Source organism: Marmota marmota, unplaced genomic scaffold, assembly GCF_001458135.2.
Source record: "Marmota marmota marmota unplaced genomic scaffold, marMar, whole genome shotgun sequence".
NCBI lineage: Eukaryota > Metazoa > Chordata > Mammalia > Rodentia > Sciuridae > Marmota > Marmota marmota.
The window spans coordinates 19,339,476-19,363,950 of record NW_026000037.1 but is presented as its reverse complement, the minus strand read 5'-3'; the positions used below and the strand labels follow the sequence as shown (position 1 = coordinate 19,363,950).

The 24,475-nt window shown below is 38.4% G+C and overlaps 1 protein-coding gene across 1 annotated transcript in view; it reads right to left on the bottom strand.

The window, feature by feature from the left end:
- The window catches only part of Cntnap5 (contactin associated protein family member 5), a 790,323-nt gene that overhangs the window by 436,453 nt on the left and 329,395 nt on the right, over positions 1-24,475 (bottom strand). The window contains exon 4 of the mRNA XM_048812122.1: positions 7,975-8,122. Coding sequence (XP_048668079.1) covers positions 7,975-8,122 — 148 coding nt within the window. The remainder of the gene's footprint in view (positions 1-7,974; positions 8,123-24,475) is intronic.

Sequence of the window (24,475 nt, the reverse complement as noted above, 5' to 3'; positions counted from 1 at the left end):
TTAATGGCATTTATTAAATTCGAGCTATTGGTGATGTAATCAAACAGCTATCAATCAGGCAAATGGATATGTAATTTTTAGAGCTCAGAAGAAGTATTTGGCTTAGGATGCAAGTTACTTAACTTTTCTAAAAGCCATTTGACCTTTATAAATTTTAGTTTTCTTTTCTAAAATATATAAAAGTTGGAATTAATACCTTGGCAGAGTGCTATGAGGTGTGGGATGTGTGTTACGCAATGTCGTGCAAAATATGAGGGAATGTTGATCTTGATGGCAGCATTTTTAATAAATGGCTAATTTAATGAAGGAGAAGTTGCTAACAGTTGGGAAAATATTGGCTCTCTCCCCCAGAAAGTGTTTTGTTAATGTCTTCTCAGTATAGTTCTCCTCATTTCCCCGTAGTCTTCTCTTGTAGTCTCTACATGAGATGTATTTGCTCACACAATAGTATATTGACATCTTTATTTTTAGTGTAAATCTTTCTTTTCCCAACTCACAATTTAGTAGAAAGTATGTCCCTTTTTTTTTTAATTTGGTTCATCAGGATGAGCAAGTTTGACAATCAGTCTGTAAACATAAGTGATGATTAAAGATCATCACTGTGATAAAGTAAGTCTTCAATATTTCTTTTGAGAAAATAGTGAGCCTCGTCATCAGATATCCACACATGGAAGATGTCTAATAGCCAAAATGGACTTGAAATTCAGCAAGAAAAGGTTGTAACTTACTCAGAATAACTATCTCTCAGGATGCTAAAAATCATTTCCTTTGAATTATTTTCTACATGTAATTATTCAGCCGTAGTAACCTTCATGGGAGAAAACAATTTTTGGTCATGTGGAATGCAGTGGGAGATACCATTCTTTTCCATTCTTAGACAAGGACAGAACCTAGATTTGGCAGGAAGCCTCAAACTCAGAGCCTAGGACAAACCAAGTAAAAATAATAGCAAAGACATTGATGTAAGTCTCAGAGTGGGTCCTTGTTTGCTGGGGGCTATTGTTAATGTTTCCCAAAATGACAACAAATAGTGGCAATAGAGGATTTCTTCTAGGAGTGTGTGCTGACATTTGTACAAATATCTTCCAACATGAACTATGTTGGATACTCTGCTAAGTGCTTGATATATAACAACTCAAATTATCATAGAAGTCTTAAAATCATCACCATTGCCATCTACATAGGAGGAAAGAGAGCTTCAAGTAATGGTTGGCTAGAAGTCTCATCATTTTTTAAAATTTGCTTTTTATATATTTATATTTAACTGATACATAAAAACAAACTTTGTACATATTTATGAAATGCCATACAATATTTTCATATAGACCATGTAATGTTTGAATTAGGGTAACCATATCTATCTCAGATTTTCATTTCTTTATAGAGAAAACATTGAAAAGCCTTTTCTGTAGCTTTTTGAAATACAGAATGAAATATTCAGCTGTCACTGAAGTCTCATGTTTTTAAGAAGAGACCAGCTGATCTTGTTTGAATACACGAAAGGAATCTGTTGCTCTGGACTTCATTGTGACCTCTTAAAACAATGGCCCTGGTGACATGAAAGAGAAACCTCATTAAAGTTGAGCAAGTCACTCTGGCATTCTTGAGATGGGATAATCTCATCAAAGACGAAGAACTTTAAAGCATGAATTCTTAAGGAAAACAGATGTCTACATCTATCAGTAATGATTTTAAAATAAGCTATTTCAGCATACACTTATGAGTTCCCAGCAACCTCAAGTTGGGAATTGAATTTATAAATAAATTTAATCATTTATTTCAAAAACAGAATGAGATAATTCAAGAAATCCATGTATAAGGAACATTGTGACCAACGTATTTTAGCACCTATAAAATATGTTTATATACACATGCATATGAGATGGGAGGATGTCCATCAGAAATATTTTTAAAAATTTTTAAGTTAGTAAAAATGGCTGATCCTAGGTCCCAAAATAACTAATCACTTAGTAAATATTCACAGAATACATAGCAGGTGTCAAACCCTGGTTTGTTCCCAGAGAATAAAGAGGTAGGACTTGATCCCAGTACATTTTAAAATTTACTTTTTATTTATTTATATTTAACTGATACATATAAGCATAAACTTTGTACATATTTGTGAAATACCATATGATATTTTGATATAGGCCATGTAATATTTATAGGGACCAGACCAGATTGATGAGCAGGCAGAAGTACCAGGTAAGGCTCATATCACAAGATCAGACCTAGATCATGGCCCAACACATGGAAATGGGGTCCATAACCAGATCCAGGAGTTAGGGAACTTAAACATAAGTGATATTTGACCTGAGTGGTGAATGGCAACCAGGAGCCTTCCTGGGTAAGGTGAAGGATGATATTGCAAAGAAGGCAGAGGCAGAAAGATAACATGAAATTGGGAAAGAAGCTCAGCATCATGAACACGGGATGAAAATTTAGTATGGAGTTTGTAGGAAATGAAAGACAGTGGAGTATGAAAGATATTGAGAAATATGGACTCTTCCAAAGGCCTTGAGGCCCTGAAGGGATAAGCCTCTGCTCCTTGCAGAAGGATCTAGAAAACAGAGGGACTAGCAGAACTGCTACTGAAATGCAAGAGAGAAAAGATGAAGGACAAATCCAGGTAGGGATGGGTAGCTATGGCAAGTGCATGGCAAGTGGAATAACCAGGATTGACTGACTGAGGATATCAAACAAGCCCATGGCCATGGGATGCTTAAGGCAGGTTTGAAGAGAGTGAAACAAAGAAAGTACCACAAAACAAAATGCAAGTCTCCATGTGGGACAGACTCTGCAGATGACTGAAGGCAATTAAACTCCTTACTTCCCAGTGGACTGACTTCCCCAATAAAGTGGGATGCTTTCCAAACTGGAGAGGGTAGAAATTCTTAGGGGGAAGTTGATGCCCAGGAGAGGTGGGAAAAGAGTATGACCCTACTATGAGTATAATTTTTAGGGGGAAGTTGATGCCCAGGAGAGGTGGGAAAAGAGTATGAACCTACTATGAGTATAATTTTTAGGGGGAAGTTGATGCCCAGGAGAGGTGGGAAAAGAGTATGACCCTTCTATGACCCTAATCCTACAGACCAGGTGAATTCTATTTAAGCAGAAAGTGCAGACAAGGTGGGAAATGCAATCTCAGAGAGAGGCAAGTATCTCCATTTCTCTTTCTCCCCCACTGACTCTTGTGCACTGAGCATAACAAAGCCATGTGGTTGTCCTGCCTCCTCCCTGCCAACTCTCCTGCTGCTGGGGCTCTATAATGCCAGGGAAGTGACTCTTTGAATTTTGAGACTCAGCTAATGGAAATGATGTTGTCTGACTCATTCTAATTCCAACAGTAATCCTTATTTTCTCCTCCTTGCCTCCCTTGCCCTCTTTATCAATTTCTACAAAGCCCAAATCATCCATTATTACATGGATTTATTCACATGCTTGTTACCCAATACTATACTCTGAGCAATGCCAATCATTCTGCCAATCCTTACTGCAAGTATTTCACCTACTCAACACCAGGAGGGCTCTGGGATGCCTGGAAGGCACAGTTACTGCCTTAGTGAAGCTTAGGGTCAAGTCAAGGGAGACAGACATCAGACAAACAATTATACAATTAATTGATAACATCCAATCTCAAATGTGCGTACAAAAATTCTTGTAAAAACGAAATAATGGGTCTGTTCTTCATTTCTGTAGAGCCTTGCATAATGCTTATATATCAAATGCTAAACAAATAAATAGAACTCAGTGAAGAAATGAGCAAGTGAATAAATAAATTAATGAAAATTCTGATTTTTCCAAAATGATGAAAGTTTATGACTTATGAAATTATAGAGCTATAAATCCCTATCAACCTTTAGCAACATATTCATAGATTTCAAGGAAAATATTTAAAAGTCTATAGAAATAAAACTAATTCCTTAGAAAATACAGTGGGCTCACTAACAACAGGAACCTGGTTACCTAAGTGGAGAGAATGGGCTGGACTGATATATGCACCTGTCCATTCAAAAAATGTTTATTAAATATTTGTGCCTATTAAGTACTGGCAATTAATAGACAAGCTGCTTTATCTCATGGTACCTGACTTATGTTCTAGAGCAAGGACTTGGGGAGACACACAAAAGACAACCAAGGAAAAACTAGTGAGGTTCCTAATTGTGGTACTATAAAGTAAATAGTCACATCATAGAACCATGATTTAATTGAAGGGTATCCAGGAAGTAGGGCAGGCAACATTAGAGGGAAAGCCAGGGTGGACTTCTTGGAGGAAGTGACATTAGAATTATGCTCTGTGCATAGGGAACAGAAAGTGGAAAGATTCTGAGGTAGTAAAATACTAGTATGTTTTAGAAACAGCAAAAAGATCCACATGGCCAGAAAGCAGTAAAAGAAAGCGAAAGAGGTAGGAGAGGAAAATTCCATGGGAATTTTACTTGCTAGTAAGGAGGCTCAGTTTTTTAAGTGCATCAGGCAGTGATATGGCCCCCTTTAACTTCTTATTATAAAGATCACTAATAGTGATTATGCAAAAGTGGGTTTGAGAGATTGGGGTGGAAAACCACAGGTAGGAAACCAATGAGATCCTTCAGCTGAATACAGAAGAGAGCCTTCTGGAAGTACACGGGCTTAGAACATGTTTTGTAAAAAGCAACTATCAGAGCTGCTGTGATCTACAGACAAGCTGGTAAGACTAGAAATTATGGGAAGGAGGAAGCAAGGGGGATACCCAGGGTTTTGCTAAAGGAACAGGGTCTAATGGTTCCATTTACTGCAATAGAGGGGTGTGAAGGAGTGAGTCCTGAGGCTATTAGTAATCAGAGTTACATTTTTACTATACTAAATTTGAGACATTGATTATAGTTTCAAGTGGAGATATCAAGTAGGCAATTGCATATGTTAATTCCGGAGGTCATATGTACAGGATACAGATGTGAAGATGACTAGCATGCAGATGGTGTTTAAATTTAAGAAATGATAAATCCAGCTAGCCATGGGGTGTAGATGAAAAAAAAGAAAGAAAAAGAAGGCCTGAGACTAAGACCTGAGATAAAATAGGGATAGCAAGTGACAAGGAGAAAAAAATATATTTTTTTAATAAAAAATGGAAATACCTATTTGAACCAAATACTAGGACAGATTGAGTGAGGTAAGAAAAGTCAAGTGTCTATTGGATTTGGCTGTGTGACAGTCAGTGGTATGTGCCTAGGGAACATAAAGTGGAAAGATCCTGAGGTAGTAAAATACTAGTATATTTTAGAAGCACCAAGAAGATATTGAATGGAGTCAAATCTCTAAAGTATTCTGCATTGGTCAAGGTTCATCAAGAGAAACATAACCTATAGGATGCTCACATAAATTATGGGATTTATTGCAAAGAGTTGCTTAGGTAATACTAAGGCTGACTAAGCAAATGCAAATTCCACCACCGGGCAGGCCACCGGAAGGACAGGCTGGAAACTCTTCAGGAGTGGCAGATGCTGTCCACAGGTGGAATTTCTTGTTCCTCAAGGAAATTTCAATTCTGCTTCAGGAAACTTTCACCTGATTGAATCATGCCTACCCAGATTATCCAGAAACATCTTCTTTAAAGTCAAATGGTTATAGACATCAACCACATCACAGCAATGTTTACAAAGGTGTTTGGTTGAATAACTAAACTGTGACCTGGTCACGCTGACACATTCAACTGACACTCAAATGTCTAAAGATTGATTGGAATGAGTTCCAGCTTGTCTCATTGGAATGAGACAAGCAGGTGGAGAAAGCAACGAAAGCCAAGTTTTAAAGAGAAACCATTCTGAGCACAGGAGGTGAGGAGAGAAGGGGAGGTAGCTCTCAAGTTGGGTCCTAGGATTTTTATTACTATTGCTTTAACTGGTAGTGTATACAGCAAGGTTTTATGTTTACATGAATAATCCAGGGAAAGAGAGATAAAATTATGCTGAAAAGGATGGATTGGACCCAGAAGATATGCCAAGGCTTGGTTTTAGACAGACACTCAGGTATGTGTTCTTCACCTGCTCTGCCAAGGATATGTGCTGGTGGTTGAAGATTACAAGGTGCCAGTATTGGGTGCACAGCAGAGCAGTCATGCTGAGTCTAATAAAACCCCAAAGTGGGTACATGACATTGCTGGTCATGTGTACCTGAAGGCAATTCATCCCCTTAGAGGACGTGCTAGATATAGAGTGGACATGGAGAGATGGAGAGTGGGACCCAACGTCAGGGTTCTCAGCCTGCTCCACAACTGGGCTCTAGCACATCTGTGAACCTCTACTACTAAAAATGTACATAGGGTCTTTAACTGAGCAGAAGCTCTTTTGTTGCCATCACCTTCTTACCGGAATCTATCACCAGAAAAAAATCTAAATGTGCTGCTGGAAGATATCTTTCAATCCAAAAGTCTATGACTTTATTAGAACTGCTGTTCATCCTGTGTGAGCATACAGTGTGGGTGAACAATGGTGTGAAAAATGAGGACAAATGGCCCCACGGGAGAAAGATAAACAATGAGGACATGTTATAGAGTAATAAGATTATTAGGACAAAGCAGATGGTTGGCAAAATAATATGAATGAGCTTTTTCTAGGCTGATTTTTTTCTTAAACACAAAAACATATGTATTTTAAAGAGAAAAGAAAACCGCTCAGGAGGAACAACTTATTATCGAAAGAACCTGGAGGGGCTGGGGTTGCATCTCAGTGGTAGAGTACTTGCCTAGCATGTGTGCATCATTGGTTCTGATCCTCAGCGTCACATAAAAATAAATAAATAAAATGTTGTCTCCATCTATAATTAAAAAAAAATAGAATCTAAAATGCCAGAGGCTAGGGGAGGAGTGGGGAGTCCTTCCTAGGTTTAATGCTTTGTTGATGCTTCTGTTCTATATCATATTCTTCCTGAAAGTGCTTGTTCAAGATAAATACAATAATTTCACCAACAAATCTCTGTGAAGAACATTTACTTTTAGTAGACACACCTTATATCCATAGTTTACTGAAGAACTAACATTTGCTATTGTATGGGGGGGAGGTACTGGGAATTGTACCCATGGGTACTCTAACAAAAAGCTACTTTCCAAGTGTTTTTATTTTTGTATATTGAGACAGAGTCTTGCTAAGTTGCCAAGGCTGGCCTTGAACTTGTAATCCTGCAGCCTCAGTCACCGGAGCTGCAAGAATTACAGGCTTCTGTCAATGTCCCTGGATAACATTTGCTTTTTGAGCACTCATTGCCAGGTGAGTCAATTTAGTGTGTATAGGACAGAACCAGGGAAGTGAGTTTTTCTGGAGCATTTCAAATAATTCTGATGCTTGTGGCCAGGTGCTTCTTTTATGGAAAGTAGTACAAGTAGGTCACATATCTGGCACTTTTACAATCAAAATGAGGACCCTCCTCTGGGCAATTCATTCTTCTAAAGTGAACACCATTTCTATCCATGTTTAAAGCCTTCCTTATATGCAAGATGGAGTTCGACTTTTGACTTCAGTACAAACCAGCTCACGGACCCATAGATGAATACCACTAACTCCAGGAGAGAAGCATTCCATGAGTTACTCTAGGGTGAAATTATCTTCCTCTTCTGAACATGTGAAGGAGATCTCCTTCCCTACTCTTGATGCTGGGGCAAGAGAAGACCTACATGATAACACACCAAACTTTTTTCGGGGAAAGCAAGCTTACCTATTCCTTTGATTGCAAATGACAAATCTCAAGCACTCTTCACTTTGAACATTTTGTTCATCTTTTATCCTATGATTGACTCCAAGTTCCTTCAGCCTTACATAGAAGATTTTTTTCTACTTCTGGTTTGAAGTACACATTTTCAATTATGCAAATATAAGGTAATTAAAGTCTGGAAGTAACCTTAAAATTAAGTAATTGTCATTGTCAAGGTAGACACACTGATTTTCTGTGGACAATGTTGCTCAAACACACAGCAGAGTTAGTTGGTTTGCTGGTACTTACTATAGGAGCATCCGTAGACCTCCACCCTCATGCCAATCTTTCCATTTGGATTCCATTCCAGGGGCACGAAGCGAATGAAGCGGGCCCTCACTGAGTGCAATAGCTTGTGGTGCACTACACTGTCAGCATTCATGTTTCCTGCAAACGTCTGCGGGGAGAAAGGAAATCCAGTGAGGTCCAAAATACCAGCAAACATCAACGGAAATCCAAGATACACCACAGTTAGTCAGCATTTTATCACTGTGACCAGAAAAATTGATAAGAACAACTTGGAAGAAGAACATTTTATTTTAGCTCATGTTTCAGAGGTTTAGTCCATAGATACCCAAGTCCATTACTCTGGACACGAGATGAGGCAGAAGATCACGGTGGAAAGTTGTGGTGGAGGAAAGCTGTCAGCTCATGGCCACCCAGAAGCAGAGCTACGAGTGAGTGGAGAGCAGGAGCTGCAGGGAAGGTGCACCTTGCCAGGGCAGACCCCAGTGACCCACTTCCTCCAGCCACGCCTGACCTGCCTACATTCATCACCCAATCAATCCATTAAAGTAGGTTATAGCTTCTGTAATCTACTGGTTTTATCTCTGAATATTTCTGCATTAATACAGAAGCACTGGGGGGATACCTCATATCCGTAACATAACATTTACCAGTTCTTTCAGGAAAGAAATCCTCTACTTCTCTGATATACATCTGACTTGGGTAACAATGTTGCATCATGTGTTGTATTTTTTCAGAAACATCATACATTATTCTTTAAGAAATCCCTCCACCCAACTCTCATGTGCAGCCAGATTTTATGAATAAAGCAATCCTAGCAAGTTGTAAGACATAAAGCCTAAAATATTTATGAAGTTAATAAAATAATGAAATACATACATTCCTAATGTTCATAATCACTATGACCTGGGAGACACCATGCAATCTCCTCTTGAAAGGAAAAGCTTTGAATTAAAGCAATTGTTACCATTATTTGATACCAATCACTTTGTTAAGCACTTTCCATTACCATTATCACCACTTTACAGATAAAAAAAAAATAAAAAAAAACTGGAATCTACAAAGTGAAAGGGGGAAGGGAAAAAAAATCTTCAAATCACCCAACTGACTAGTAATTGGTCTGAGATTCAATTCCAAGGCTGTCCTTTTCCAAATCTCATGTGGTTTCTACAGCCCCTGCTCTTCAACTCTCCCATTGTTAATTGCTACAGCAGGGAGACATCACAACTCAGATTTATGTGCAGTTTAACTTCACATTTCTTGGAGCAGTTTAAGTGAAAACACACAGCATAGTAACTACTTGATCCACTAACAGTGTGCCTCATAACCTTCATTTGATGAAGATTACTAGAATTTATTTTTTCTACAGATCAGATCCAAAGTTCTTACACCTCATCTATTTTTTTTTTTTAAACTGGGGTCAAATGTACATAACAAAAATTTACCATTTTAACTATTTGAAAGTGTGCATTCCAGTGCATTAGGCACATTCACATTGTTGGGCAAACATGACCACTGACCATTCTCAGGACATTTTCATCATCTCAATCATACCTCATCACTAGGACAGGATATTGACTGGCATACCAATGTGCTTGCTTTATTATAATCATCCTCTGTCTTCAGCCTCAAGGATTTATAGATAAAACCAGGTGTAGTGGTATATGCCTGTGGACCCAGCTGCAAGGGAGGCTGAGGCAGAAAGACCTCAAGCTTGGGGCCAGTCTCCATAAGTAAGTGAGACACTAACTCAAAATAAATAACCAACTAAATAAAGGGCTGGGAATGTAGTTCAGTAGTAAAGCACCATTGGACTCAATTCCCAATTTGGACCAAAAAAAAAAAAAAAAGAATTACAGATAAAATCTGCTTCTTCATGTACAATTAATATCAACCCTCCCCCCCAAAAAAAAAAGAAAGCAAGAAAAGAAAAAGACTTTTATTTTTTTCTTTCTCAAATGCCAAAGTGAACACCCATTAACAGGATCTTGTGTATTTAATGGAACCCATTTTCAAAGACTCCATTCTTGACCTTGTATTTTTAAAGCACCTGTGACTTAGAGTATCTTGAACAATCTCTGACATTTCTACTACCCACAAAATGCCAACTTGCTCTGACACTAGGCAATTGATATAATTACCATTATGTATAAAAAGGTGGCTTAGAAAGAAGAAAGAAGCTTATTTCCTCTTATTCTACTACTCAAGCAGCACAATTGTTGTTTAAAAAGATAATGACTTAGGGGCTGGGGTTTTGGCTCAGCGGCAGAGCGCTCACCTAGCACGTGCAAGGCACTGGGTTCCATCCTCAGCACCACATAAAAATAAATAAATAAAATAAAGTTATTGTGTCTGACTACAACTGAAAAAATATTTAATAAAAAAGAGAGAATGATTTATTGGAAAGAAATTCCTTGAGTTTCAAGTCCAACATTCATCCCACATGCTTGTCAAAGATTTGGTCATTTTATCTTATTCAAGAAAGAATGATTTTGTTAGGCAGGATTGATCTTCCACAGGTCCTGCTTCCAACTTTAGCAATGAACACATGCATGATGATGTCTTTCTTGCCTTACTCACCTAGAAAGAAATCTTCCCTGTAGAGTGTCATTTTAAATTTGTATATATTCAAACTCTTTGATATGTGTGGGTGAAGGAAGGGCGCTAGTTTCTGGTGATTTCTCATTGCTTCCAACAGAATGCAGGTAGTTTGAATTTCTCTACAACCTAATGGGAGAGTATCTCATTCAGCATTCTGGATTCTGATTGTATAACTTAAAAAGGTTGAGTTTTATGATGTAGGAATGCTTTATTTGAGTTTACCCCTTATATATGGTGTGCTCTAAGGAGAGTGAATCCTAGATTCTCAGTCAAAGGAGGTCGTGTTCTGGCATGACTATGTGACATTGGGCAAGCAACTTAATCTTTCTATGACTCACTATGTCACAGCCTTATGACTGCAGACTCATAGTCACAAAGTCTTCCTGTCTTCAAGTCATGTCATTTGCAGTGTCACAGTCTCAGAAACTCAACTCCAAGCAGACACAAGGTCATACAGTACTGAGACCTCAAAGTTTGCAATGCATTATCCCTAGACCTTCCTGGAGTGAGAGCTTAAAATCACCTCCAAAGCCTTTGATGCTTGGGAGCAGACTGAGTCTAAACAAAGCTACCACCAGTTCTGCACCAAATTCACTGGAATAAGACCAAAGTACAGAGATTCTGATTAAACTCTAGGAATTATTTTACTTTATTCCCATTATCGCTTCCATATATAAATTCAATCAATTCTGTACAACCAAATAATTGCCAAGACACCCTTTTCAAGGGTCTCCTCCAGTCCAGCCACTTGGTATGTTCTTTGCATTATTATTTCACCTCACTTATCATGGAGGAAGGTTTTTCACCAACCTTCCCACTAAAGAGGTGCCTCATCACTCATGCACTCTTAAATTTTCTGAATTTGTGATACATCTTACAATTATGTCGTGAGATGATATCATGTCCCCACCTCACCAGGGAGGCCTCGGGACTACAGAGGTTAAACGCATGAACACATTGCAAAATCAGGGCAGGTACTTTACATTTCCACTTCAGAACAATATTACCTACACTACTTCTCAGAAGTTTGTTCTGATTCCTTTTCCTCGGCTGTACCTCATTTATTATGCTAATTTGAGCACAGGCCTGCACAGTTGTAATGACACACATATGATTGCTACTATTATTATATAACATGCATATGGTACCTAACAAAGTAGTTCACTAGGAATGGTAGCCAGTCCTCACTCAGGTTAAGCAGTGCTCTGCCACTGAGCTACTTCCCCAACATCAGTGGTTCATTAATCTCATCACTATGCAGCAAGAGTGTAGGAGCTTATCTTTCTTATCCAACAGTTAAAGAACTTAAGACTGAGGGAAATTAAGTTCCTTGTAATTGTCACACAGCATAAAATTTGTTCATTGAGGAGAACCTCAGTCTCCCATATTCCCTTTCAGAGAACTCTTCCACATTGGGTGTAAATATTGTAACAGACACAAGCACATAAAAGGGAACCACCGGGGACACTTATCCACAACTACGGAAGGATATATAATAAGCAAAAGGAGATTGGCAGCATCACCCTTACGCTCTGTCCCCTTCAGATGTCATCCCTGGACATTAAAGTCCATTTTGGTCATGAATGGAAGAACCTGTGGAGATAACGAAGGTGCCGTGCCGATGCCTTTTCCCGCATCTTGTTAGGCTGATGATGAAGTGGGCACACACTGTGAGGCCAAGATAGGCTTCATTCACACTGGACAGTGAAAGTTCTGCAATAGCAACCACTAGAGTCTCTCATTTGAATTCACCCACTGCACAGAATTCAGTCAACCCACCCTGATGACTTTGACTGGCAGCGAGATTACAAGCTTCTAGGCGCCACCAGGCAGATGCTATTAATTTGCCTAACTGCCGCCTATGCAAGAAGTAACAAGTACAATTACCAAATTCCTCATCGATGACCTTGACAGGGACTACTGGAAATTCTCAGGGAGACTATATTTCAAGTCTGGGTTTCTGCCAAACACACCTCGCTGCCTAAGGGTTCATTTTAAGAGAAGCAGCAGTCGGGGAGAGAAAAAAGATGAGCTTTGGGTGCTAATCCAAACAACCCTGCTGATCTCTGCTCTTCATCCTCAGCGAGGCAATTAGCCTGTAATTCACGGGTGATATGGATTGCATCTTGTTTCAGACTGCAGTGTCTATCTCAGTGCATGGAACATAGTATTTCCATGTTAACATGGATTTTCTTTACCCAAACTGAATCCACTTAGTTGTTTCAAGATCAGTGAATTTACAGACCGTGTCTTAATATTGCCCATACTGTTATTAGAGACTTAATGAATGACTGAGAGCATATATGAACAGGTACATAACCAACTTTTCAGAATCTGTTTACTTATGAGCATATGCAAATGACATTGCACTTGGGAAGTTCTTACCAATACAAGCAAGTCTTATGTCAGAGGTTGGGGTTCAAAGCCAGGTTTCAGTAGAAAAGATTGTGAATATCTCTGTGTAAGAAGGTATCCCAAAATAGTAGCCTATTCATACCCTCAAGGCCCATGCCAGGCACTTGCGAATTATACATAAATTTTCTGAATGATGTTGAAAGAAAGACTGGAAGCTCAGTGCTAATTATAAATGTATTTCCTTTTATTCAATGAGATACTTAATAACTCAAAGGGTAATTTACATGCAAACTATAGAGTTAAAACTAAAAATCGATAAACTCAGTCAGGCTTCAGTGTTTCAACTGATATTTAGGGGTATGTTCTGACAGGCTTTTTTTCTTTCTTTCTTTTTAATTTTATAGTTCTGAGACTTGAATCCAAGCCCTTGCTTGGCAAGTGCTTTATCACTGAGCTACATCCTTAGCCAGACAGGTACTTACAGAAAAAAACTGAGAAAGGTAAATATAGGACACTGACTATTATTAGTGGCTGAGAATGACTCTAAAATGTTGATTACATGAGGTTAAAGGAGAATTAAACTACTGTATTTTCTTTTTTTTTCCCCTAATTCTTCCTTGTTTGTAACACAGCATCTATTACACGATCACAAGTATGTATGTAGTATATCTGCCTGCCATTTCATAGGAACTGTTATTTAATTGGGCTGAGAAACAACTCAGAACTTGATTGCTGCGTCAATGTCTTATTAGTTGTATCATAATGGTTGGCAAAGGAGGATGATTGATCCACAATGCTCCCACCCTGCCTCCTTTGCCTCCTTTGCCTGGCTATGGCCTCCAGAATAAGGCAAAGATTTGGGGCAGCAGTACAGTCAGTCTCAACTAACAATGGTTCAATTTATAATAGTTCAACTGAAGAGTTTTCAACTTTATAATAGCGGGAAACAATATGGATTTAGTTAGCAAAGTATTTCAAATTTTGACCTTTCCTGAGCCACTGATGTGCAATATGATCTTTTCTCAGGAGTCTGGGCAGTGTCAGTTAGCTTCATCTCCCAGTGTGGCACAAAGCTAAAACGAGAGACATCCTATAGGGCACTATCCTATAGGATGAAGTGTATTCAAAGCATTTTCAATTTGTGATGTTTTCAAACTGTACTGGCTTTATTGGGGATTTAACCCCCCTGTTAAATCAAGGAGCACCTGTACAAAAACACTCTGGTCCCACATGATCCTAATCTCCAGCTGAGTGGGGCATGCACTTCTGTCCCCTCAGGAGGAGCTGTGCTAAAGACAATCATGTGGTTAGGGGGCTGTTCCCTTGTCTTAGCAATCATGACCACCTCTGCTCCTATACCTCAGGTAGCTTAACTGTACCAGTAAAGACCTATTGTTTTAGTCAGCTTTTTTGCCTCTGTGACTAAAAGACCCAACCAGGACAATTGTAGTGGAGCTCACAGTTTCAGAGGTCTCAAGCCATAGAAGGCTGGCTCCATTCCTCGAGGCTCAAGGTGAGGCACAACACCATGATGGAAAAGTGTGGCAGAGGGAAGCAGATCACTTGATGACCCGGAAGCAGAGAGAGCGTTCCACTGGCCAGAAACAAAATATATACCCCCAAACCACGCCCTCAATACACAGCTTCCTCTAGCCTCACCCCACCTACCTTCAATCACCAAATAATCCCATCAGGTGATTAATCAACCAAATAACTGATTGATTTAGGGCTCTCATAATCCAGTCATTTCTCCTCTAAGCCTTCTTGCACTTTCTCACACATGAGCTTTTAGGAGACATCTCACATCCAACCATAACATCCATGTATTTCCTCCTCAGTCCTTGGTAGTGAAAATTCTTCCCATGGACCTTAGTGCTCCCTCAGTGCTGTCCCACAACCTTTATAACTCCTGAACTCTCATGAAGTAAGTGGCCACATTTTGCTTCTTGTTTTCTTGTTCGGATCTTAGCTGTCAGTCATCCTTCTGAAACCTGGTGTAGACCTTTCAGAAAATAATATCTGAAGTGATATCCTAAGATTAACCACTTTATTATTACTTTACCCATACAAAAGTTATCTTGATGCAAGTCTTATTAGATATAAGGTCTCCAAACACACTGCTGTACCCCATCCCTACTCACCCCAAACATTCCTTTCCATTGACAGTGATAGGCTGTTCTAGGACTAGCCAGAAGAAATTACATCACAATCTATAATGTTGTGGGTTATGGCTTCAATCAAGTGCCTTTCCCACTTCTAGGTACCAGTACCATTGGAATGATGAGCACCTGGCTCCAGACAGAGAAATCTGCCCATACAGGCAGCTCCCCATGGGCATGGAGCATCTCCATCTCTAAGCCCATTCCTCTCATCCAAGTAATTAACTTAATATCCTCATCATTCTCCAAGTTTGATGAACCAGTATGCTTCCCTGTAAAGTATTTGCATTTGCATTAGAACTTCTTCCTTCAATGACCTAAGTACAAGTAGGGTCCATTGAATGTCATGAGTCACAAACCAGGAAGGAACACTGACAAAGTTATTTTAAAGTAGAAGTTGAAGAGCCCTCAGCCACCAATGTCCTCTGCTTCCCTTCCTCCCTCCCTCCATTCTTCCTTTTCTTTCCTTCCCTTCCCTCCCTTCCCTCCCCGCCCCCACTCGCTTTCTTTCTTTGCCAAGATTTGAACCCAGGATTGCTTTAACACAGAGCCACATCACCAACCTTTTTTTTTTTTACTTTTTTAAATTTTGAGATAGGGTCTCAATAAGTTGTTTAGTGCCTCACTAAGCTGATGAGGCTAATTTTGAGCTTGTGATCTTCCTGCCTTAGCCTCTGGGATTATAGTCATGCACCACCATGCCAGGCTGTTTCTGTCTTTAAGAACCAATCACAATTTTTTTTTTTTTTTGGAAGGAAACTTCTGAATTAAGTGGCTCAAAATTCTTTCAAAATCAATATGAACTTTATGTATACAAGTAGTCTTACAGCTTCTGCTTGACAATTATTATAAGTATCTGGCTCACTTATTACTAGAAAATAAAGCAATCATTTCTACCAACCCAGAGCAAAATAGAAATGTGGTTTTATTGACCGCTAACTTGGATGATCTAAGTATACTAATTCTTGAAGACACTATGCATGTAACATAACTATTCATTAAGTAAATGAGTGCATATATATGACACCAAACTCTTCCGCTGCTGTTGTTGTATTTGTTCTGAAGTTCTGAAATGTGTGTGTGACTTCTGCTGTGTTAAGTATAAGAGGTAATAAAGTGACTGTTGACAACCATGTCACATGTTTATGTTTCCATCTCTGTGCCGAGAGCTAAAACACCAGCATGTATGGCAGCTCCACCATATGGTGCGTGCCTGGGAAGACTGAAATACCCACTTAGCAAAATCCGACTTTTCACACTCCAGTAAAGCAAAGAGAAACAATACGTTTGCCCTTCTGAAAAAAATAAAAACGCTTTCTTCCCGATGAAGAAGGGAACTAACATATGAAAGTTGACAGGAGGTCTTGGCTTCTACTGCAGGACCTGGTTTGAGGACAGAGATTGCAGCAAGGGTTAGGCCCAGACATAGAAAGAGAATAACTATTGTGTCCGGGGTAAAGCCTTGGGGCAAAGGGAAAAATGGAAACCAAGTTGGAAAGGCTGCCAAGCTTGTCAGCTCATTTCTGTGCCAGTGAGCATTGCAGTGACTTCAGCAAGGGTTTTGTGCCAACTCTTCCTGTCCAACATTACGTATACCTTGTTTTGTTTTATTTACCTTCCTAAACTTATCACCACCTGACAAGCTGAAAACACATGCACGTGCACACACACACACACATTTATTTATCATGACTTCATGAAAGCAGATTCTCCTAGAATCAAAAGTGGAAGAGAGATGGCCCAAAAGTATTTGCTGAATGAGTGAAGGAATATACTCAGCTTTTGTTTCTTTTGTTAATTGTCTTATTATAGAACCATTTCATGGTTTTTGTTGTTGGTTTTTCACAGAGCACCATGAGTGAACCGTGCTCCAGAGAAATGTGAACATGATATCATCATGGAAGAACTTTCTCATGGATTTTGATGAGGAAAACAAACGATAGCAATTTGAAGAACCTTTCTCAATGCTAGGTCGTTCTACTCTTAATTCCCAGATTAGAGAGCTTCAGAGAATCAAATAAAGTTTTAACGTTCAAGGTTACTCATATGTTGCATCTCCTGCTCTGTCAGAAACTGAGGGAGAATTCTCAAAACTAGTTCATGGGCAGGACTTGCTGGTCTGTGACTCTTCTCTGAGGGTGTGTTATGCCTGTGAGTGTCAGCCTGCTAACTTCAGAAGCTAACCACTCATTAGTCTGGTTCCTGTTTTGTTTTGTTTTTTACATTTAATTGGCCAGATAACAGGTTAATCTGGGTGCTCTTTTTGTGAGGACCAAATCTTGACCAGGAGGTTGCTCTCACACTTCTTTCTCCCCAGAGTTTTTCAGACACGCTTCCTGACATCAGTGAGTATACCAATAAACTCTTCTTCTCTCATGTAGACAGTTATCTCCAAAGATAATTGAACTTCCTTGAATGAGAACCTTTGAGAAGAGAGCAGACTCTCACTGGAAAGAGCAGCATGAACGCACCAACTGTGTATCTTTTTTTCCCTTCTTCTCCCTCATTTATATTGCTGAGGTTCAGATTGCAAACTAGCACTCTGCAGAGAAGACTGAAGTTCAGTGGCAGCCTTCAGCAAAACCATGTAAGAAGCCAAGTTTTTCATGATTTCCTTTACTTTGTTTCTTTCTTCAATTTTGACTTTAAGCTGACTTTTCCTTTTTTTGTGGTTTGTTTGTGTACATATTAAATTGTAAGTAGTTCAAGCAATGGCCTTCCCTTAGGTAAATCAGCATTTAGGCTTTTAAATGCTTTGAAATGCAGTGGAAGAAAGGAGAAAGGTTTTGCATGTCAAAGAAATTAAATTGGCTGATAAATTGTGACAGAGTCAAACCCTGAGGTCTGAGCCTGAATGAATAAAAACCTAAGTAAATATCTGGCATATGGTTCACCTCCCACCATCACCACTACCACCATCACCTTCATTGCCTCCTTCTGGATTACAGAAGTAACATCCACATGATCTTTCCACCTATGATATTACTCTCATCTGGTCAATCCAACCAAAGGGTTCACTGCCTTCTAGAACAGGTACAAATGTTGTAGTATGCCCTATCCAGTCTTGTGCATTCCAAACCATTTCTTGCTTCTCTCCTTAACTATAGCCTCCTGCTGTCATATCAAACAGCTAGAAGTTCTCTCAAACACACAGGTGAATTCATTCCTTATTCATCTTTTCTACTGTGCTCTTTACCAACCTCTTCGTTTAAGCTGGTGACACTGTCCTTGTTTATTCCTATTATCCTCTGTCATAGCTACACGTCAGCAAAAGTCTGGAATGCATGTCCTTACCATGGTCTGCTCTAGACAGCAAGCACCTTGAGGACTTCTGCCTTCATTCATTCTGTATCCCTAGAACCTGTTCAAGCAAAAGCAAACAGAAGGTAGAAAATGCATGCTTGGGTCTTGGGGGTGTTCTCAGTGGTACAGTGCTTGGCTAATGTGGATTCAATCCCCAGAACTACAAAAGAAAATAATTAAATAAAAAGGCATGCTTTTTTCTAAGAACTTAATGGAACTGTATCCAAACCACAGCATCCACATACAAAAAAGAGTGATATTACTTGTCACTGAAAGAAATTTCTAGCTTTCTGTTATTAAGCATAGGGAATTTAAAACGTTGGTCTAATCCAGATAACTATTACCATGGAGCTAGTTCCTCTAAATTAAAGGTATGTGTGAAGTTGTATGCAAGTATTTTTCCAATGCCTCTATAAAAGCACTGACATTTTTCTTTTTCGTTTTACTCACTATCCCAAGATTCCCCTTGAGAAGTGTCACTGCATGATTCAATATGAAGCCAATGGACCTTGAAGAGAGATACTCCTGAAAATCACCTACAACCATTATTTTATATATAGCCTGAGGCTTTTCATATCGTCTTTTGGAATCTCAGTTACTTCATCTATTGAATGGAGACAAAAATGCTATATAACATGAGTTATACATATTAAATAACTCATGGTTGATTCATTTGTGGAGTCATGTAGCATAGTAATAATCATCCCAAAATATGACTTGGATAAAGGTGTTATTGATGGATTGTTTGTATTCCCCCAATGTTTGTATATTAAGAAGCTAATACCAAATGCCATGGTATCAGGAGGTAGGCTTTGAGAAATTATTACTTCATGAAGGTGTATCCCCATGATGATGAGTCTTGTGTCATTATAAGAAGGGTGCTATCTCTCTCTCTCTCTCTTTCTCTCTCCCTCCCTTTTTCCCTCCCTCCCTCCCTCCTTCCATCCTCTACCATATGAGAATAAAATGAGAAGATACGTATCTACAAATAACAAGCAGGTCATCATCAGATAATGGATCTCAGCACATTGATCTTGGACTTTCTAGTCCTTAAAACTTGAGAAAAAGATTTCTGTTGTTTTGGCCATTCATTCTACATTATTTTCTTATAGAAACCTAAACGGATTAAGACAAAAGTTCTTTACAATTGCTAACCTGTGACAAATAACCATGTAATCTAAAAACAGCTTGCTGTAAATTCAGTGTCAAAGAACTCCTCTGGCAGTTCTTATCAGCAGAGTATCACTCAAATTTCCTTACTCACAAAAATGCCTGGGAACCTTCATGATCACAACATAGGGACATCCTAAAGTATGAGGTTGAGACTCCAGAAGATGATAGAAGATGCTATCTCGTGGTCAAGAGCCCAAGCTACACTCTCTGTACCTGACTAAAAGCCTGCCCTATTCATGCAGACTGGTAGTAGAGTTAAAGACTAAAAGGCCTGGGGCAGTCAGGGAACCTGGATTCTAACTCCAAACATATATGATGCAGTTATTACTGTTATTGTTACTGTTGCTCTTGACAGGTTAATAGAAACATTTAATGTATTTATACAAAGATCTACAGTGAGTTTACTAAGTTAAGAAATGTAGTGAAGTTTAGTTCCATTTCCATATTTTTCTAGAGCATCAAGAGCCAGCTATTTGTTAGGTAAGGTATATAATTGAAAACAAGACTCTGACGCTATAAAGTTGAAAGCTACTCTTAAATCAACAAATTATTTAGAAAGAAAAATAAAAACAAATTGCTTGCTGTAGCCTGAATTTTATTCGTTATTTTAAACAAATTTACTGAAGCATTTCTTATCAACAACAAAACAACCCCCCCCAGAAAAAAAGGATCCCCTAGAACTGAGAATTGATTAGCCTTCTCCAATAGCTTGCAACAGTGCTTCCACTGCTGACATTAATCATGCTTCCAGCTGCTCCCCTGCAGGAAAACCAGGCAGGTCAGCATGGAATGCAGAGGATTAACGATGGATCAATGTGTTGGCACCATGGTGCAGAGAAGAGTACTGAGGCTTTGTTCATATTTTGGTTCTTTCCCAAGTTTAAGTAGTGATTTTCAGACAGTCTAGCTTGATGATTTTACTCCTGGTCTGATTTCTTTGTTGAACATATTTGAACCAACCTGAACAGGCTTTCTGAGTCCCTTGGATTGACCCACAGGGTCCCCTAATCTGGCTTTGATCTGTTCGATGTGTCTTATTTCTCACTATCCCCATGTGCGCTGTAAACTCCAAAATCAGGCTGCTCACTCCCCATCATTGGCCACACATAATCTGCAATCTTGTTATAGTAGCTCTGTGATATGCATTTTGGGGATTTTAGTGTGGATCTGAGGATGGATCCTGGAACACGCTGCCTTCATTATACCCATGCTCTGCCTCTTACTGCAGGTGAGAATTTGGCCAATTACTTAGCTTTTCCATCCTACCACTTTCCCAAATTTAAAATGGGGATACAAATGCATTTTCAAGGGATTGTTGAAAGGAGCATACACTTCCATGCACATGTGTGTATGTGTATGAATGTATGTGCATACATTGGTTAACATGTACACTGATAACTCATACTAAATTATTCTAAGTAATATACACACTGACGTATAATGCTTGGGTATTTCTTAGAAGAGTTCTAGCATGGAATATGAAGCTGTGATATAAACTATGACTTATATAAGGGTTCATGATTATTATTGGTAGTTCCATATATTATGTAATCCATAAATGTTCTTCTGACATATGTCTAATACTGACCCTTTATTAAATAAATCTTAATTTTCCAGGAAAAGGACAAGAATATTTATTGGAGTAGAGAGTGATCTACATACATGTTCTTATGCCAGTCTTTGTCTTATGCTGCTTTTATGTATTTTATAAATGAGGAAACCAAGAACTGGAAGTCCAATAGATTGCACATTGTGTGACTGGGAGATGAGCCCAGATCTGTCCTCCTGTGCAAATCTCCATTTGCTCTGCTCAACACCATTGCTTCTTGGGAGTTATAACTTCTTGTCCTCAAAACTATCATTGTACATAATTTCTAACTCCATTGTGAAGCTTAAGAGTTTGTAGTTTCTATTATAGCTATGTATACACATATCTGAAATTTGCTATGAGAGAATTAGCTTTTTCAGAGCAGGAATTTATATGTAACCATGTATATATATTTCATATTTTTCTTATATTTTAATGTATGCATAAATAAGAATGCATTCATATTTAAATATAGGAATATATAATTTATAATATATAATATAATTTTTATATAATATATATAATTTAAAATATATAATTTCCCTACCTGTACTATGTCTATAGCCTCTATATCTGCCCAGCATCATTTATTAAACATTTACTTAATGTTTGACCTTGACCTACCTCCAACATTCTATATTTCCAGGTTTTGATAAATGAGAATTTTGCTTACTTTATAAGATCTTTTGTTTCTGAAGTAAATTAAATTATTCAAAATTTCTTCCCAGCACTTATCGTGGGGTAAAATCTGGGGTATTTTGTTATTACTGGTTGAAAAAACACATAGTAAGTAAAAAATTGTGACAACATGAGCCAGATTTATCTTCCAATGAAGACTGAATTTTAATCTATACAAGATCCTCTTAGTGTGAAGGGAGGATGCAGATGTTTCAAAGGAGACAGTGCCATCAAAAGGAAGGATCAAGGTCATCCATATGGGCTTCAGTCTTCTCTCCACCACAATGGGATCTGAGCAAGCTATTACCTCTCTGTGCTTTGTATCATTCTTTGTTAAATGGGGGGATAACAAGACTGGGAATGTCTGAAGGCTATTATAAAGACAAAAGGAGAAGGTCATACAGTTACAAAGTGAGTCCCTGCTAATGCAAATCTTCATCACATCTTCATCACATAGTCAATATTCACCTTCTTCTTTCTGTTTTTTTTTTTTTTTTATGCCATGTGTCAGGCATCACATTGTCCATGGGAGACCTAAGCCACTCTCTGCCAGGAACAGGATTTGTTGTGCTGGTCCAGTGATGTATCATTTCTGTTTCTCCAGTTTTCTAAATTCTTTATTCTCCTTTTATTAAAGATAGGAGAATGCATATAATGATTCTAACAAGTATTAGAAATGTATAAATATGATTGACATCCCCAAAATAGTGTAACTGGGTTCTCTAACCTACCCTGAGCATCTTAAAACCTTGATAGTTAGAAATTAAGACAAACTGGTAGCTTCAAGCTGAGAATTTTTTTATTATTATATAGGAAGAAACTGCATATTTGTTTTGTATAAAATAAAGCACAATGCTTTGTCAGACCCACTGGTTTTGCCAAAATAAAACCACATCTATGTTCCAGTGAGTTGAAGCCTAAGACAGTCTGATCCTACCCACACAGCCTGACCTTAGGATGGGGGAAATGCACTCTTCCCTTTCAATTAGTCGATAGAGTAAGTTGGGAGAAGCATGTGCCTCTGGTTTTGGAGTGCAAGAGATTTGTTCTAGGACATTCTGCAGTCAAGTGAGCCTTAGCTACAGTGTCCTGCTGTGGGTGAGGGAGAGAGATGCCCATCAGGGTAGACTGGCAGGAGGTGGTAAACTATGCCTAGGTCTAGATCTTTAATATGTAATAATCCATATGAAGCTTTCCTATGTTGTACTTTTCTTTACTTTTTCTGGAGTTATGTCTTGTTTGGTCCTTGGAGAATTGTGAGCAGGGACTATGTATTTGCTAGGGGAATCTTGATAACTGGTTCTGATGCATTTAAAAGGCCAAGAGTCCTAGCCGAGATGGATTTTGAAGATCATGAAAGCATTCATGAGGGTCTCTCTGAAATATTTAGGAGTTTGAGTAGTCATGGAAAATGAGAACTTGACTATTTGTCACCTGGAAATTAAAGGCAAGTGTGACATCTGAACACTCTACACGCCATGTTACAATGAGCTGTCAAGTGTTACTATATAACTTACAACAGTAAATGGGCACAGATTCAATCTGATAAACACTATGCTCACTTAACAGAGTTCTCCCATTCTTAATCATCCATTAAATGATCAGGAAACTAACAAAAAATATTGCTACATTACAAAGAGACAAAAACTAAAATAAGCTCATATGTGGAAATTATTTGCATGGCAAACTAAAAAGCTCAACAAAGTTTAAGAGTTTCCTGGGATCAGTCTCCATTAGAATTAATTGCCTGCACATGTCTGAATATATTTAAGGAAGTGTTTTGATGAGGATTAAACCAAAAGTGCTTCTTCATAATTCCTCAGTGAACCTGAGACTCACATTGCTAATACCAACTGACCAAAGCATGTCTTTGTGTTTGTTCTCCTTTCTATCCCTTCCTCTTTTCTCTCTTTCTTTTTTCCCCCTCTGGCAAAGAACAACAAAATGCAAATCATAAGTCAGATTTATTCAAATACCACTCTTAGGAAGCACATCTGAGCAAATTATTCAGAGCAGGAGCTAGGGATTCTGAGAAAGATGACAGGGTTATATGAATAAATTTCAATATAGATTTACTTGTCTATGATATAATCTCAGTCTTTATTTCCAATGAAGCTGTCAAAATACATTGGAGCCTTGTCTCCATTAAAGAGCTTTTGGTGTTATGAACTTACTTACTGAGGTATTTAGAGATTTCATTTAACTAACCTATTTCTAGAGATTTGTAAAGACAACTGGTTTAAGAGATTAGCAATCTTTTAACTGGTTTAAAGTCAATCAAAGCCCTTTCTTTCCATCAACAGGGGTAATTGTTGATATATACCATTTCATCCTGTTTAGATTATTTGACTTTTAACTTGTTAGCTTTTACAGTTCTTCATTCCTTCTAGCATTCCTTCACAGTAAGCAACTTTGATATATAGTAAATGTTAATTGGCCTTTTAGAAGGTTCCCATGATAAATGTCTTTATGTCTCAATTTAAATTTTCTGGGGACAGAGATGGGAGAAGTCACTTTGTGCTGTCCTTCATCCGAATTTGTGCTCCTCTCTCACCTTCCTTCCTCAGAGCAACATTTGATTACTTCTTGTTCACCTGTCATTCTCCCTGTCTGGTCTTGTCTTTGCTTTTTTTTTTTTTTTTTTTTT